Here is a 17046-nt window from a genome sequence, read left to right on the forward strand (position 1 = left end):
AAGGAAGGGGGTTCGGTGGCGGCGTGGGAAGGTGAGAACCCTCTTGGCCAGAGCTGGAATCCCTTTCCCGTGAGCCTGGGGCCCCGAGCGTGGGGATCCCAGTGGAACAACACTGGGAAGTGTGTTGGTTCCCACGGGGGACGGCGTTTCCTGCCCGAGGAAGTGGGATAAGGCTGTGGCTTCCCGCTCCGCTGGGGACACTCCGGTCCCAGAGGCCTGGCCCTGCTGCGGTGAGAATTTTGGGGGACCGGGCTCCCCACGGGGCTGGGGGCAGAGGGGGGGGTGTTGGGGGTCTGGGGTGACCCCACAGCACGTGGTTTAGGGCACTGCAGGAGCCCCAAATCCAAGGAAGGTGAGGCATGTCCCTCCTGGGGTTGAGCCAGCCCAGGGACATGGCGGGAGGTGACAAGGGCAGGATCTGTCCCTGTGGGGCTGGGCTTGGGGACAGCAGGGAGCTCAGCTGGGCCCCTGGGCTGGGTTTTGGGGGTCTCTCTGAGGGATGGTCCCACCCTGGATGTCCATGGGGGTGGGGGCCATCCCAGGGTGCAGGTCCAGGCCTGGAGTGATCCTAAACCTCGATTCCAGGCACGGGACTGCAGGGGTGGCTGCAGGGCCTGGTAGGAAACTGTGGGAACAGCAGGAATTTTCATTCCCTCTCTTCCCTGGCAGCAGGATCTGGTCACCACAGCCAGAATCCATCCCTGTCCCCAGGGTGTGTGGCACAGCCAGAGGGGACACTGAGGCACAGCACTGTGGGGTGGCCCAGAGAGGGGTTTGAACCCCCCCCCCGGCTTCAAGGCGATGTCCCCAGACCCTGTGGTGTCCCTGCTGTCCCCTGCCCTGGGGTTTGATTGTCCTGCCTGTCCCCACAGGTCACTGGGCAGCTCCTCTGAGCCTCCTGACATGAAGTGGCTTTGGGTGGTGGCTTTTGTGGCACCTGCCTGCACCGTCCCCTACAACGGCACTGGGGACAGGGACGATGGGGACAGAGGTACGGGGGACTGGGGGGACTGGGATGGAAGTTGGGAAGAACAGGGGACTGGGATGGAGGGATTGGGGGACTGGGAGGGAGTATGGGGGGGAACAGGGGACATGAGGGGACAGAAACAGGGGCGTGGAGGGATTGATGGTGGAGGAAAAGGGACACTGGGGGCCTGGGGACAGGAGGGCACCAAGGGCAGAGCCGGGGGTCTGGGGGCACTGGGGTGTTGGGAATGGCACTGGGGGGCCCAGCACAGACTCTTCCTGCCCCAGTGTCACCCCCACCATGGCGTGACCCCCTGACCCCTCTCTGGGCCCCCTCCCGTGTCCCCCCCAGCCCGCTGTGTCCCCCAGCACAGCCCCCTGGGCACCGAGGTGCTGCTGCAGTGCCCGGGGGGTCCGGCCGAGTGGCGCCAGGGGGACACCGTCCTGGGCACGTCCCCTGCCCCGGGACTGGCCCTGCCCAACACCAGCCTGGCCCACGAGGGCAACTACAGCTGCCACCACCCCGGCACCGGCGAGACCTGGGCCACCATCTGCCTGCACCTGGGCTGTGAGTGAACCCTCCCCAGCCCCTCCCTGGCCCCCAGTGCTGCTGGAGGGGGTCCCCTGGGGACACCAGCAGTGGGGTGACCCCTGTCCCCTTCCCCAGACCCCCCCTCTCCACCCGCCATCGAGTGCTGGGCCACCAGTTACCCGCAGGCTGTGAACTGCTCCTGGGCTCTGACCCCCGACCCGCTGCTGGACACCGACTTCGTGGCCACGTACAGGTCAGTGAGGGGGTCCCCAAAGCCCGGCTGAGCCCCCCCTGTGTCTGTGTCACCCCTCCCTCACCCAGCTGCCCCCTGTGCCCCCCAGGCACGGCACAGACACGGGTGAGTGCGAGCGCACGGGGCCACGGAGCTGCTCCTTTGGGGACCTGCAGGTGTTTTCCCTCACCCCCTACGTGGTGAACGTGACTGCTGTGAACCCCCTGGGCACTGCCTCTGGAATCCTGCCCTTCCTCCTGGAGAACATCAGTGAGTGCAGCTGGCATGGGGGGACACAGGAGTCCCCTCCACACCCGTCACACCTCACCCCCCACGGGTCTGATCCGGGTACCTTTGGGTCTTTCCCCTCTGGTTTCTCCCCTCCTTGGGATGTGGAATCATCAGTGTGATGATTTGGGGATCTCAGGCCGTCTCTGCAGCCTGGATTGCACAGCTCAGCCCACAGGGAGGGGATACATGGTGTCCCTGGATCCTCCTGGGTGTCCCTGGATCCCCCAGGCACCATCTCCCCCTTCATTTAAAAAAGAAGTAAAAAGACTTTTTACACGGGTGGTAGGACATGGGGAATGGTTTTAATCCACACAAGGAGAGATTCAGATGGGATATTGGGAAGGAATTGTTCCCTGGGAGGGAGGCCCTGGCACAGGTTTTCCCAGAGAAGCTGTGGCTGCCCCATCCCTGGAAGTGTCCAAGGCCAGCTTGGATTGGGCTTGGAGCAACCTGGGCTAGCAGAAGGTGTCCCTGCCCATGGCAAGGGTGGAACTGGATGGGCTTAAAGGTCCCTTCCAACCCAAACCATTCTGGGATTCCCTGATTCCTTATCTCCCTGTTCCTCAGTAAAACCAGACCCCCCTGAGGACCTGAGGGTCTCCCCCATCCCTGGGGAGACCACGAAGCTGCTGCTGGAGTGGAGCCCTCCGGCATCCTGGCCCTTCCCAGAGTACTTCCCACTGAAGTATCACCTCCGCTACGCCCGGGACAACGATTCTGTCCCCACCACGGTACTGCCACCCCCCTGCTCCCACCCGGGGCAAACTGAGGCTGCCCTGCACACACAGGGCCGTGTGCCCGGGTGTCCCTAACCCTGCTGTCCCCAGATCGGGCCATTCGAGCTGACATCCCACATCCTGACCGACGTGGAACCCGGGACCCTCCACCACATCCAGGTGGCCGCCAAGGAGGTGGCGGATTTTGGGGAGTCCAGCGCCTGGAGCCCACCGGCCTCGGGGACGCCTTGGAAGGGGCTGTGATGGGCAGGGCAGGGCCACTGTCCCCTGTCCCACCGAGGGACCTCAGGAACGGGGGCAGGAACGGGCAATAAACCGGCAGCAGGCTCTGCCCCTGTTCTGACTGTGGGATGTTTGTGACGGCTGAGCTGCCCCTGGGGTGGTCCCTTCACTGCCCCAGGACAGTCCCTCTTCTGCCACTGGGGAAGGTCCCTTTGCTGCCCGAGGATGGTCCCTTTTCTGCACCTGGACGATCCCTTCGGTGCCTCAGGACTGTCCCTTTTTACTGCCCCAGGATGGTCCCTTTCCTGCCTCAGGACGGTCCCTATTCTGCCCTCGGGGACTGTCCCTTCACTCCCCCGGGACGGTCCCTTTGCTGCCCCGGGACGCTCCCTGTGCTGCCCCTGGGGTGGATCTCTTTTCTGCCCTTTGACATTCCCTTTTCTCCCCTTCGACGTTCCCTTTTCTGCCCTCTGACGGTCCCTGTGGTGCCCTCGAAATCCATCAGCCCCATTCCCGCCCCGCCATGGCCACAGGGGCGGGCACAGCGCCCTGAACCCCCTCAGCGCCCCCCGGGTGCCTTCGTTGACAGACATCTGAGACAACCAATAGCAGGCGAGTATTCGCCGGCCGGCGGCCCGCTCCACCAATGAGCGGCGGGGAAGGGCGGGGCTATTTTTAGGGAGCGGCGGCGCTGAGGCGTGGGCGGCCATGTTGGACGCGGGCTGGGTGCGGGCACCGTGCTCGCTGTGGGGTCACTGATCACCGTGGGGCCGTTACACCCAAACCGGAGCCCCGGGGCCGTTACTGACCCAGACCGGAGCCCCGGGGCTGGTGTGTCGCCCCCCCCCCCTGCTGGTGCCCGGCGGTCATTACACGTCGCTGCCTTCCCGCCCTCCGGCAGCGGGCGCTGCTCCGTTCCCGCCGCCCGCGGCCCCTGCGCGCGGGGCCGGGCGGCCCCGGGGCGCGGCCCCTCAGGGGCTGAGGCGATGGCGGGGCCCTGGGGGTGAGGCCGAGACGCTGAGGGGTTTCGGGGGAGGGGGGGGGGAAAGGACCCTAAAGGTTATCTGTTCCCACCCCTGCCATGGACAAGGACACCTTCCACCAGACCAGGGTGCTCCAACCTGGCCTTGGACGTTTCCAGGGATGGGGTGGCCACAGCTTCTCTGGGAAATCCATTCCAGCCCCTCATAACCGTCACCGTCAACAGCTTCCTCCTAATATCCCATCTAACCCTGATCTCACATTCCCAGTGCCTTCTTCCTTCACACCCCCTCCTAAGACCTGCATTTGTGTCCAAGGCCAGGTTGGACAGGGCTTGGAGCAACCTGGGCTAGTGGAAGGTGTCCCTGCCCAGGGCAGGGGGGTGGAACTGGATGGGCTTTAAGGTCCCTTCCAACCCAAACCATTCTGGGATTCTCTTCAGTCCCTCACCCTGTAGTGACATCTCAAGAGGCCCTGGTGGCACCCAGTGTTCCCTGGGGCTTTTCCAGGACACTGGGATAGCCCTGCTTCCCTCCGTGAGCCCCAGCGCCTTTGCTGGGCTTTGCTGGTGCTTGCAGAGAGCTCTGCTTTTCTTCAGAATTCCCTTTTCCATGTTTAGCCAAAGCTGGGGCAGGACTCTCCTACCCTCCAGAGAACCCTGGGGCTTTCTCTGCGATTTGCTTAGGACCCAGAGACCTGCCACCTTCCAGAGAGCTCCGAGGGCTTTCCCAACCTTTCCCAGGCTTTGCTGCCCTCCAGATTTCCTTGGCGCCTTTGCCAACCTTTGGAAGGTTTGGAAGTGTCCTTCTGCCCTTTGGGGAGCCCCAGGACCTTCTCGGAATTTTCCGGGGCCCTGGAAGCTCTCCCTGTCCTCAAAGGGCATTTTGGAAAAGGGCTGGTGAAGTTCCCTCTCTCTCCAGCTGATGGCACGATTGGGAGCCTGTGGAGCAGAGATTTTTTTTTTTCCCAGAAAGGCAGACGGAGCGTTGGAAAACGTCCCAGTTTTCCGTCTCGAGTATCCGAGATTGAAGCAGCGCGGTCTCGGCCTCGCACCACGCCAGCATTCCCACCAGGAATGAGCGCAGGGAAGAGCCTGGTTCTTATAAAATGAGAAAATAAATACATGTCACCGGGTCAGGGATGAGACCGGAGTTATCTGCGGGACAAACACCCGGCAGCAAAGGAATTCCAGCCCCAGGAAGGGGCTCCCACCAGCAGGAATTAATGGGATGTCAGCCCACAGGAGAGCTTCCTTCCATAGGACATGTGTGATCGGGGCAATGATCCCTCCAGGCTTCCAGCTCCTCCTGAGCCTGACTTACAGCTGTGTAACCTTCCAAACACACAGCAAAGGGAAAAATCCCTGGGAAAGTGGCGGCTCCCTTCGGCCTCACGCTGACAAATCGGCCCTTGTGTGTCCGTTCCTTGATCCAGCGTCATTCCAGACTGGCTGGGCCGAACACCTGGGCTGTCCTGGGGTGATCCTATAACCCAAACAGCCTCTGGGTTAATCCTGGCCTGGCTGGGATGTGCTTTGGAGCAGCCAGTGGCTCGGGAATGCGGGTTTACAAGGTCTTGCCGTGGCAAAAAATGAATTATGGATATGGGCACAAATTCCCCCTCCTGATTTTGCTTTGCAGTTCGTGGATTTTGCTGGGCGAGCAAGAAAAGACAATAAATTATACTCCTTATTTCAGGCAGGCAGAGTTTAATACCTAAAGCCAGGACCAATTATTTTTATTCCTGGCTCTGTCTCTTGCATCTGTGGATGACCTTAGGAAGGACATCAGCCCTCCAGCAAAATTCCCATATTTTTAGGATGACAATGACGACTAAAACCTCACAAGGTGCTGGAGTGGGACTAGTTAATATTCAAAAGGCTCTTTCAGCTTTTTGTTGATTCAGATCTTACCGAAGCTGCTGCTGCAACACGAGGTTTGCATTGTGAAAATCGCTTTAAACCAGCAGAAATTCCACATTCTTTCTGAAACGCGACGGCAAATTCATGAGAGCTTTTCCAGGATGGTTCCTGTCGGCTCAGTTTTGCGCGTAGTTTGTTTTTTTTCCTCCTCTTAATCAAAAATCTTTGATTTTAGGGTCTGATTAAAAAAACATCCTTGGCAGGGCAGGTTTTATTGGTGCCTGGCAGCTCTCAAATGTCACAGATGTTCCTCCATCGTTTCTGTTCGGATTCTGTGTCTCCAGTTTTCCCCGTAAGCAAAAGACACCACTTTTGATTAACTCCCTTCTTTATTAATTTCTTCTTGTCCTTGGTATCCCCGTTGCCGGAGAAAGAGCTCTCTGGGAATTTGGGAACGCACACAACTGCACAACAAACCCTCTCAGTCAATGAAACCGTGGGCCAACGTCTCGTGAGACGCTTTTCCAACGGGGATCCGTGATCTCCGAGCAAGCTGTGGAAGAGAATCGCTGCAGGAGGAGCTTTTTTTGCTCCTAAAACACGATTTCCCTGGGTTTTCTGGGCCAGCAACACACGGGTGTGTAACTCAAGCCACGACTTGGGAAGAAGGGAGCTGCATACCCTGCCTTTCCTGGGTGGGGGAGCCAGTCCTGGATAGATCCTGCTGGATCTTGGCAGTCCTCACTTAGATCCTTTCCAGCTTGACCTCGGGGATAAGGGGCTTTTTGGGGAGCTGCCCCTTACAAACCTTGTCCTGATCTTCTCGCACCTTCTCAAGGCTCCTGTGTTTAGTTTGGGGCTCGTTCTCCCTCAGGATGAAGTAACTTCACAATTCCAGAGCTCCTGAGTGACCCCCCCTCTGTGCCAGGCTCTGCTGGGGCAGGGAAAGGGTTCCCGGTGCCGTCCCCTCCCTCTTTTCCTTTTACAGCACCTCCAGCTGCAATAAAAGCTGCTGATTCCCATTTAATGGATGATGTTGGTCACTAACAAGCTCACCTCCCTCTTAAAACCCAAGGCTGATCCCAGGAGATCTAATTTAGGAAGCACGTGGAAGGCAGGGGTGTCCTCGAGGGCGGAACCTCCCTGCAGGCAAAAATATTCCGGCCTGGAATATTTTTATCCACCAAGCTGAGCTGCCAGAGGCTCTCAGCACCACCTGAGCGTGGTGGAGGACACCCTCACCTTGACAACAGGGATTCATGGAGTGTGCAGGCACTTCTGGGTGGCAGCAGGAAGAAATTCTTCCCTGTGAGGGTAGCGAGGGGCTGGGATGGATTTCCCAGAGAAGCTGTGGCTGTCCCATCCCTGGAAGTGTCCAAGACCAGATTGAAGCAACCTGGGATAGTGGGAGGTGTCCCTGCCCATGGCAGGGGGTGGGAATGGATGATCTTTAATGTCCCTTCTGACCCAAACCATTCTGGGATTCTGGGATTCTCTAAATCCTTTTTCCCAACAAGGACATTTGCTTCCAGTGATATTCCCATCTTCTCCTCAAAGTGCTGGGTGATGTTGGGGGGCGGGAGCACTGTTGTATTTATTAATATGGGAAAGCTTGAAGTCATTTATGGTCCTCCCAGTGATCTGATCTTTGTGTCTGAGCAGATCTCCAACCTACCTGTGCTTGGAGTCTCCATCTCCTTCCCCTCCCTGAACAGCACCCGAACTTCCAACCCGCCTTTTCCACTCCACAATCCGGGAAAGGGCCCCATCCACGGCCTGTGGTTTGTGTGAGTGCCAACTCTGCGTCAGAACCCCCCCAAAATCGTGACACCCACCCTCACAAACACCCTTGTGGTGTGAGTGACAGGGAGCCAGAGGGGATCTCGGGGTGTCCAGAGACAACCAGGAGACATGAAAGCCGACGGCTTCACCCTCTTCAATATGGTCTTCTTTAAACTATGTTTTTACTTCGGATTCGGGCTGCCAATAACTCATTCAAACAATGATCTAATGCCTGTGTGAATGTTTGTAAAACCTCACTGCTCTGGCAGGTTGAGCTCTTGCCAAAAAGCAATCACATGTAATTAGGGAGATGGAATTTGAATATCCCGGCCTTGCAGTGCCGCTTATTTTCCAGTCGTGTTTGTACCACTTGAACCATCCCATCAACTGGGGTTTGTGGGACACGCTCCTGTCTCCAAAGGGATCTTCTCTGTGGGCACCACTGCCAAAAACCTGCCTGGAAAGTGGCTGGGAGGAGATACCTGTGCTGGGCTGGAACTGCCAGTTGTGCCCGATGGGCATCACTGGCTTGGCTTTGGAGGAATTAAGGATATAAGGAATTCCTTATGTACTCCCCTGGGGCTGCCACAGTCCCACACCGGGCTGTGATCAATTAATGGCCATGTCCTTTCTGGGAAGAGCTTTGTTCATGCCCGAAGGCAAGAGGAGGGGAAAACTTTGCAGGATAAAATCAGCATCACGCCCGTGTGACAGCTGGAAATGGCTCTGCTGGTTTCTCTCACATCACCTGCTCATCCCTCCTTTTCCTTGGACAATGCCAGAGTGACAAGGACAGAACCTGGCACAGGCAGAGCCCCAAATGGGCTTCCAGGTTCTCTCTCCACCTTCCAGTGTCTCCCGCTGTGCAGAAAATTCCTGAGGAGGCTTTTTAGTCGTGTTGATCCCTGAGTGAGCACTGGGAGCATCTAAAAAGCTCAGAGCTTCTTGAGGGAACACCTGGAAAATCCCTTTCCCTGACAGCCACACGGCTTGACAGGGCTCCTGTAGGATTGGTGAAGTAGAGCCATGGAATAGTCTGGATTGACAGGAATCTTTAAAGTCCAGCCCCTGGTCAGTGGTTGCTGCTCACACAAGTTCCCAGCTTGGTGGGAAATTTGAGCCTGTCCAGGCCAGGAGACCCCAGGAGTTCCTGAGGAAAAGGAATGAGGTATTCTTTTCCCACATGGAATTTAAATTGCAGTCTTCACCCTCTCACCTGGCACCTGAGGCCCCAAAGGACACTTCCAAGCAAGTTGGGAATTTCAACATGGACAGTTAGATGAGAAAACTGGCCTTGAAATTCCTCCAACATCCTGGGAATTCCCTTCACTCCCTTGTCCTGTTCTGCACTTCCTGGGGTGTTGTCCTGAAACAACAGGAGGTCAGGGACATGCCCAGGTCAGGTTCTGTGGGACCAGGAGCTGTTTTTTTATGGGAGGAATTCTTTCCTGAATGTGGGAGAGGAGAGGTGGATTCTGCTCCCCAGTGGGGTTTGAAATCCTAAATTCCAGCCAACAGTCATCACATAAACTTGTGCTGAAGAACCTGACCTAGTTTGAATAATTGGAGGTAATTGTCAGCTCTTTCCAAATGACAAAACCCTTAATCACCAGCAGATGCTCAGCCAACCTCACAAAAAAGGCTGGAAACCCACGATGGAATGGGGAGTATTGTTGTCCCAGAGGCACCAAGTTTCGGGAATGGGCAGGAATCTTCCTTAGGGGTTTTTCCAATACATGGTCAGATGCTGGGACTGGGGTTTGAGCTCATGGCCTGGGCATCTCTCCAGAAAATCTGTCACTGTGCCGTGAGCACAGGGATGAGCGACACCAAAGTATCAGGGAACAATTTTGAGATGGAGCAACTTTGGAAAGAGGAGCTGAAAGTTTTGCTGTCCCAGATCCTCGAATCTGGACTCTCAGATCCCTGGGATAGCCTGGGCTTTCCTGAAGCTTTTGAGGGGTTTAATGTGAGCCTGTAAGGTTGGCTGCAGGTGCTCGATGGGTGAGATGTGACTTCATAGTTGTATGAAATTTAGGGAAAGGAACGCTCCAAGATGACGTGAAGGGGCCTGGCTGAGGGAAAATGAAGGATTTGCTGGCAGGATTAGACAAGGCAGAGCTGAACCAGAATGGATGGGCAGGGAACAAGCCAGAGCACTTGCAGACTCCAGCAACCAGGGCTCCCAGTTTTCCTTCTGTACAATTAGGGAAGATGGGAACCCCCGGAAGTGGTCGGGGCAAGGAGTTGTCCTTGTCCCCAGGCAGAGGAGACAGAGGAACTCTGGTTCCAGGGTGGTGTAATGAAGTGTTGCCGTTGCTCTGGAGTGACTCGCAGCACATTTGGTGTGTTTTACAGCTCGTGGTGTTCATCTATTCCCGTAGAACCTCCTGCAGTGGGACTAATAATCGAGGATCCTGACTGGAAACCAACAGCTCCCTCGGGAATGTGTCTGGGACAAGACTCATTCTGGGGTCTTTGAAGTGGGCAGGGATGTGGAAACAGTGACAGCAGCGCCGTTCCCGTGAGCCAGGGGGTCTCCCACGGGGGAGGGGGTGGAGGTGTGTGGCCAAAAAAAGGTGAAAAATGAGCCCCCACAGCTTTGGGGAGAGGTCAGTCTGTCCATGATGCGTGGGTAGGGCTGGGCTCTTCCCGGATCCCTGCTGGAAAATCCCGGAGCGGTGGCACAGGCTGGGGGGATTGGAGCTGGTGAAGGGGGAGGTGGAGGGGAAGAAGAAGAAGGTGAAGTGTCCTCCAGTGACACAAAGGGCAGGAGAGGCACCTTCCAAAATTCTGCAGGGACAGTCTTAGGCAAAAACTTCCCGAGTGGGGAGATGGAGCTCTGCTAAACCCTCGTGGACACACAGCCTTCCCCAGGGCCTGCTGATGGTGTGACCAAATCCTGCTCTGTCCCACGGGGTCTTGGAATCACAGGATCCCAGAACAGTTTGGCTTGGAAGGGACCTTAAAGCTCATCTCATTCCACCCCATGCCATGGACAGGGACACCTTCCACTAGCCCAGGTCGCTCCAACCTGGCCTTGGACACTTCCCGGGATGGGGCAGCCACAGCTTCTCTGGGAAAACCTGTGCCAGGCCCTCCCCACCGTCCCAGGGAACAATTCCTTCCCAGTATCCCACCTAACCCTGGCAGTGGGAAGGGAAATTTCTTGACAGGGGGTTGGTTTCTCCTCAAGGGACAGAGAGCTGGGAGGTGAGCAGGACAACACAGCTCTCTGGGGGGGTCCTCACCCACCAGGGACCAGGCAGAGATGGGAACCAGAGCCCAGAGCACCCGTGACAGAGCTGGGGACAGGGACACCTTGGATGTCACTCAGGATGGAGGTGGGATGGACTGGTGGCCCAGGGGAGGTTGGAATGGAGCTGCTGGCTCAGGGAGAATGGAATGGGGCTGGTGGATCAGGAGAGGATGGACTGGAGCTGATGGCTCAGGGGAGGCTGGAATAGAGATGGTGGCCCACGGAAGATGGAATGGGGCTGGTGGCCCAGGGAGGCTGGAATGGAGTTGCTGGCCCAGGGAGGATGGAATAGAGATGGTGGCCTAGGGGACACTGGAATAGAGATGCTGGCTCAGGGGACACTGGAATGGAGCTGCTGGCCCAGGAGAGGCTGAACTGGAGTTGCTGGATCAGGGGAGGATGGAATGGACTTGCTGGACCAAGGAAGGTGGGAATGGAGATGGTGTCCCAGGGGAGGATGGACTGGAACTGCTGGCCCAGGGGAGGATGGACTGGAGCTGATGGCCCAGGGAGGATGGAATGGAGTTGCTGGACCAAGGAAGGCGGGAATGGAGCTGATGGCTCAGGGGAGGCTGGAATGGAGCTGCTGGATCAAGGGAGGTGGGAATGGAGCTGGTGGCCCAGGGGAGGCTGTACTTGAGCTGGTGGCCCACAGGAGGCTGGAATAAAGATGGTGGCCTAGGGGACACTGGAATGGAGCTGCTGGCCCAGGGGAGGCTGAACTGGAGTTCTGGCTCAGGAGAGGCTGGACTAGAGCTGATGGCCCACGAGAGGCTGGTTGGGGGCCATAAACTCCTGTTGGGGCACTCCAGACCCCGACAGAACCACATCAGCCGCATGAACTGGTCGTGGCCTCAAGCAAAAGGCCGTTTCTCCCCCGCTGGCTCCTGCCAGATCATCCCAGCCCAGACTCAGGGCCTCCCGTCCCCTTTCTGAGCTGCTTTTCATGTGTCTCTCCCCGAAGCAGGGCTGGGACAGCCTCCAGCAAACCCTTCTGACCAGTCACCCAGCTCTGGCAGGTCACTGGGGCTGGAACAAACTCCATCTCTCGCCTCTCTACGGCGCTCCAGCCCAGACGTCCTCCTCGGCGTCCCCTGCCAGCATTGTAATGAAAAATGGCTCTTCTACTCCTGTCTGCTTCCATCTGAATCCCTCTAGGAAAGATCTCGTGTGCTCCAGCCCTTTGCTGCTGAAATTAGCACTGGCATCCTGCAGGATTCCGGGGCCTGACTCGCGTTCAGCGGCGGGAAGGGCCGAGACAAGTTGGATTTGAGAGCCAAGTGGCCAAAGGAACACGCTGAAGAATAACACAGCGAGCAGGAGGCGCTCCAGCGAGGCGGCAAAATCATCCTGCTGAGGAGAAACCCCCCCCCAAAAAACGTGTTCTTGGGGTCTTGCACGACCCAGGGAGGGTTAAAAGCCGTGGCACAGCCTTTGGGACAGCTGCAAAATGCTGGAGTGGGCACGGGGGTTGGAATAGAATGACAGTTTTAGGTCACTCACAAAGCTTTCTAATTACGATTTTTTTTTTGGGGGGGGGGGAAATCGGTGTGTTTTATTCTGTAAGTGCTGGACATTCCACGATTGCTGTGTTTAATAAATACAGCGGGGGCTCCTAGGAGACTGAATGGGGCTGAATGAATGAAGTATGTGAGACATCTGAAACCTATTAGCCGGAGCAAACTGTTGGAGAGGCAGGAATTCTTCTCTTTTTAAAAATATTTATACGTTCTGCTTTCATGTCAGGCCAACGTCTTATTTGGGGTTATGTTCCAGTGGAAGGAAAGGTGTGTCGGGGGGGAAATGCAGGGGGAGGGGAGGTGCATTTTTGGTCCAGTCCCAAAAGGAGCAGAGGGGCTGGGTGGCTTTAGGAGCCACATTTTCCTTTCAGGATCCAACCCAGCGTGTTGAAATATGAGGTGACATTGGCCAAACCTCTGTGGGGATGGATGTCTTGGGGCCTGGGTGTGTTTTGGGGATGGATGTCTTGGGGCTTGGGTGTGTTTTGGGGGTGGATGTCTTAGGGTTTGGGTGTGTTTTGGGGATGGATGTCTTGGGGCTTGGGTGTGTTTTGGGGAGTAGACTGGGCTCGTCCCGCCTTGGGAAAGCTGCACAGCCCTCACCAGCTCAGGTTTATGGATGCCCTGAGACTTGGTTAATCTGGTTTTGATATTTAGAGAGGAGTGAGTGTGCACAGCCAGCGTCTCCTCCACCACATGGACAGCTCCAGGAGGTCCCACCGGTGTCCAGCACCAGCAGGAATGATGCCACATCCCTCCCTGCCCTGCTCTCCGAAGGAAGGTTTCCACCCAGGCTTCTCTTCCTAGTGCAGAATTAGCTCATTGACTTAGGACAAGGCAGAAAAACAGGGAAGATGGGTGGGAAGAACATGGAATGTTCCACCAGAGACTAAGCAGAGCTAACACCTCTTCAGGAGCCGCTTCACCTGCAGAGAAGTCTCTGGGAAGGGAAATAGTTGACAACACCCGAGTTCATCCCGGGCATAAACCCTCCAAACTCCTGGGATGGACATTTCCTGCTGGAAGTTGTGTTTAGGGACTGATGCCTTGCACAAATCCGGGGCAGGTCTCCCACCTTTGGGGCTTGGCTTTGTGTCTCGGGAGCTGTTGGGATTTCCCAAGACACGGAGTGATGTTTGCAGTCCCCTCTCCTCGTGCAGCAGCTCCGGATCAAAGCGAACGACGGTGTCGGAAAGGTCTGGATTCTACAGCGTTTTCCAACTGATAAGAGATATGTCAATGATTCCTGCTTTTTCTGTGATCTTTATTCAGCCCCATTTTATTGCATCCAGCACACACACACTCGACCCTTTTCCTTCCAGGCTTCCTGAGACAAAAATGTGGAGTTTTAGGAAACTCGGAATTTGCAAATGTCTTCCATTAGCCTTCTAATCCTCCCCAAACTGATTAGATCGGAGGATATCTCCCCCTGCATAGGAAACAGATGTTCTCCTTCCAGCAGGGACATGCAGGAGGCATCATTAAATCTGTTTAGTTTAGAGGCTCTTGGAGATGGGATTGCTCTTCCTGCTTACGAGTTGCTTCCACCTTCAATGTCTGGGTCTGGTTGAGTTTAGAGTGGGGCCAGCAATGGATTTCTGTTGAGGTTTTTTTCACCATCAATGGGGAGAAATTCAACCTCCCCGAGGAGAATTTTGGGGCAGTTTTTGTTTGGCATCTTTCAGAGGTGGGTTCTCTAAACACGACTGGGGCACAGGATGAGGCTGATTCTCATTTCTTAAGGGAACAGTCTCACCTCCAGATTCCAGGCGCCCCCTGAGTGGATTTAATTCTTCCTAGAGCTTGTAGGGGTGAGGAAACATCATTTTCCATCCCCCTGAGTGCACTTTGTCTGTGCCATGTGGTCGCCATCAGTGGAGGGATCTGGGTGGATTTTTGTCACCTGTAACTCTCGATTTTTCACAGCTCCTCTTTTTTATTTTTCTTTTCTTCTTTTGACCAGGTTCAAACAAAATCATGTTTTCTCTGAAGACGCTGAGGGAAGTTGCTCAGGTTTCCTGCCCCATCCCTGGAAGTGTCCAAGGCCAGGTTGGAGCAACCTGGGATAGTGGAAGGTGTCCCTGGGATGGAACGGGATGAGCTTTAAGGTGCCTCCCATCCCAAACCCTCCTGGGATTCTGTGATTCTAAGTGTCAGTGCTGTTTCCAAAATGGCTTTATTTTACTTTTGGGGTGTTCACAGTGTGTCTGTGTGGGGGTAGCGGTTGCATTTCAGAATTTCCAGGGCTGTTACAGCTTTTCCCCTTTTTTCCCCAAACAAGTTCCCGAGGTATAAATTCTCCCTCCTGAGATCTCTGCTCTCCACTAAAATAAAAATCTCCAGATATCAGAGAAGCTGAATAAAAAAACTGAATAAAGAAGCTGAATCAAACCTTCCCCTCGCTGGAGGAGGTTATTTAAGGGTTACACCAGAGCAGTTTAACAACAATGCAGCGTTGTTTTATGCGCTGGACACATTTTCCACCCCGTGTGGATGGGAGTGCCAGCGACAAAACGCTTTGGAAAAAGCGCCCCGAGCGTGAGCCAAGAATTCCCTTCATCAGCCTTTCGCTAGAGGTGCACGATTTAGCACGGGCCTTCAGACACATTTCGGGAGGAGTGGCTCCTCCAGGCCTCTTGGGAGCACCATTTCCACGTCTTTTCGGGCCGGCTGGACACGTCACCCGCAGCCCTGGAGGGGGACGGGTGTTCTCCAGCCACAAACGGGTGGTTAAGGGGGTGAAGTGACCCGTGAAACGCGATGAAGATGAGCTGGAGCTCAGACAGGGGACGGAGCAGCCCTGTCAGGTGCTGAGCAGCTGCTGAGTTAAACACGGCTCTGGTTAATTAGAAGCGACTCCGAGCAGCGCTCTGGGTCAGGAGAGGCAGTGGAAGCGTCACCAGAACCTCGTCTGGGGACTCGGGAGGAGGAGGAGGAATTCCAGGATTGGCTTGAACTGCTGGGGGGGGGGGGTTTAATAACATCCCTTTTCCTCGAAGCGGAGGGACAAGACCAACCTCTCTGCTCTCTGTGAGCAGGGACGGGACCCTGGAACAGCTGGAGCTGTGCCAGGAATGTTGGGATATATCTCAGGGAAAGGTTCTTCCTCCCCCGGCGGGTGGTGGGCACTGAACAGGTTCCCCAGGGCAGTGATCACGGCCCCAGAGCTCCAGGAGGGTTTGGATGATCCTCTGAGGGATTGTTGGGGTGTCCTGATGATCCCTGGGGGTCCCTTCCCGCTCAGGATATTCCAGGATTCTACAGAAATCCTGCTGCATTGTTGCTGTGGATGTTTCTGTGTTCGTAGGGGACAAATGAACCCCAACTCCTGGAATAAAGAGGGGCAGGGGGTGGAGAAGAACAAAAGCAAACCCTGGGGAACATGTCCAGAACTCTTGGACAACGCTCTGAGGGACAGGGGGGGATTGTTGGGGTGTCCTGGGCAGGGCCAGGAGTTGGATCAATGATCCTTGTGGGTCCCTCCCAGCTCAGGTGACTCTGTGGTTCTATAATTCTATGAAAATCATTAGAACTGATGCAAATGAAAAACCAGCAAAACCAGCAGTGATCCAAACCCGAGAGCAGCTGGATCATGTGTGAGACCAGCGGGTTGAGGGAGGGGATTCTCCCCCTCTGCTCCCCTCAGGTGAGACCCCACCTGCAGAGCTGCCTCCAGCTCCGGGGTCCTCAACATCAGAAGGATGTGGAGCTGCTGGAGAGAGTCTAGAGGAAACCACGGAGATGCTCCAAGGGCTCTGGAGAGACTGGGAGAGCTGGGGGTGTTCAGCTGGAGAAGAGAAGGCTCTGGGGAGACCTGAGAGCCCCTTCTAGGGCCTAAAGGGGCTCCAGGAGAGCTGGAGAGGGACTTGGGACAAGGAGTGACCTCGGACTGAGGAGGAAGCAAAGCTGCACTTGAGGCAGAAGAGACTCATCACTCCTGTTGTCGCTTCTGCAGCTCCTTCAGCAGCAGTGGCCAGATGGTGGTTTCTGGCCACATGGCCAGTAGCCACTTCCAGGTTTATTTCCATAGGGATATTCCAGGCCAGAGGGCACGACTTCCCCGCTGTTCCTGGACTCCCACTCTCCCCATTTTCTTGGAGCACCTCAGTGCACTGGGCTTTCTGGGCTTGTGTCCTTAGTACCATCTCCTGAGCTTGCTTCCAGCCTTTCCTTTAGGGAATAACTGGATTTGTCAGCCCAGTAGCTGGAACAGTTAATTTGCATCAGAATAAACAGCCCAAAATCTGCCCTAAGCTTTGAGCACAAATGCAGTGAAAAACTGCTGCTCATCCCTTACACAACCACCCAATTCCGGCTCCCTCGGTGCTGAGTTTTGTCTGAATACCACCAGGAGAATTTGTTTGAATTCCAACTTGCCGGAAACCAGAGATTCCTGGGAGATTTCCAAGCCACTTGCTAAACCTCACTGGATTTTGGTTGCTCTGTCACACGTGAACCCGAAGTTCTGGGGGTGCTCTGACCCCCCCCAGCAGTGGGGTTGTCCTGCCCCCCTCCCCTGGTGTCACACTGACCCTTTCACAGTCTCTCTGTGTCAGGCTGTGGTTTGTATTTGTCCTGTTTCTCCCATTCCCAATATCTCATGGAGTTGTGGAATGGCTTGGGAGGGATTTTAAAGCTCATCCAGTGCCATGGGCAGGGACAC

The 17046-nt window shown here is 55.9% G+C and overlaps 2 protein-coding genes across 2 annotated transcripts in view; both read left to right on the forward strand.

The window, feature by feature from the left end:
* Positions 1-181: 181 nt before the first annotated feature.
* EBI3 (Epstein-Barr virus induced 3) lies at positions 182-3085 on the forward strand. The gene is made up of 7 exons (XM_027706101.1): positions 182-230; positions 873-991; positions 1319-1534; positions 1634-1751; positions 1840-2000; positions 2589-2752; positions 2849-3085. The coding sequence occupies exons 2-7, from the start codon at positions 904-906 to the stop codon at positions 2999-3001; spliced, it is 900 nt and encodes a 299-aa protein (XP_027561902.1). The 5' UTR covers positions 182-230; positions 873-903; the 3' UTR covers positions 3002-3085.
* An 881-nt stretch (positions 3086-3966) lies between these two features.
* Positions 3967-17046, forward strand: part of FBN3 (fibrillin 3) — a 125852-nt gene continuing 112772 nt past the window's right edge. The window contains exon 1 of the mRNA XM_027706108.1: positions 3967-3983. Within this exon, the coding sequence (XP_027561909.1) occupies positions 3967-3983 (17 nt within the window). The remainder of the gene's footprint in view (positions 3984-17046) is intronic.

Source organism: Neopelma chrysocephalum, unplaced genomic scaffold (genome assembly GCF_003984885.1).
Source record: "Neopelma chrysocephalum unplaced genomic scaffold, ASM398488v2 Primary Assembly neopelma1_363, whole genome shotgun sequence".
Classification (NCBI taxonomy): domain Eukaryota; kingdom Metazoa; phylum Chordata; class Aves; order Passeriformes; family Pipridae; genus Neopelma; species Neopelma chrysocephalum.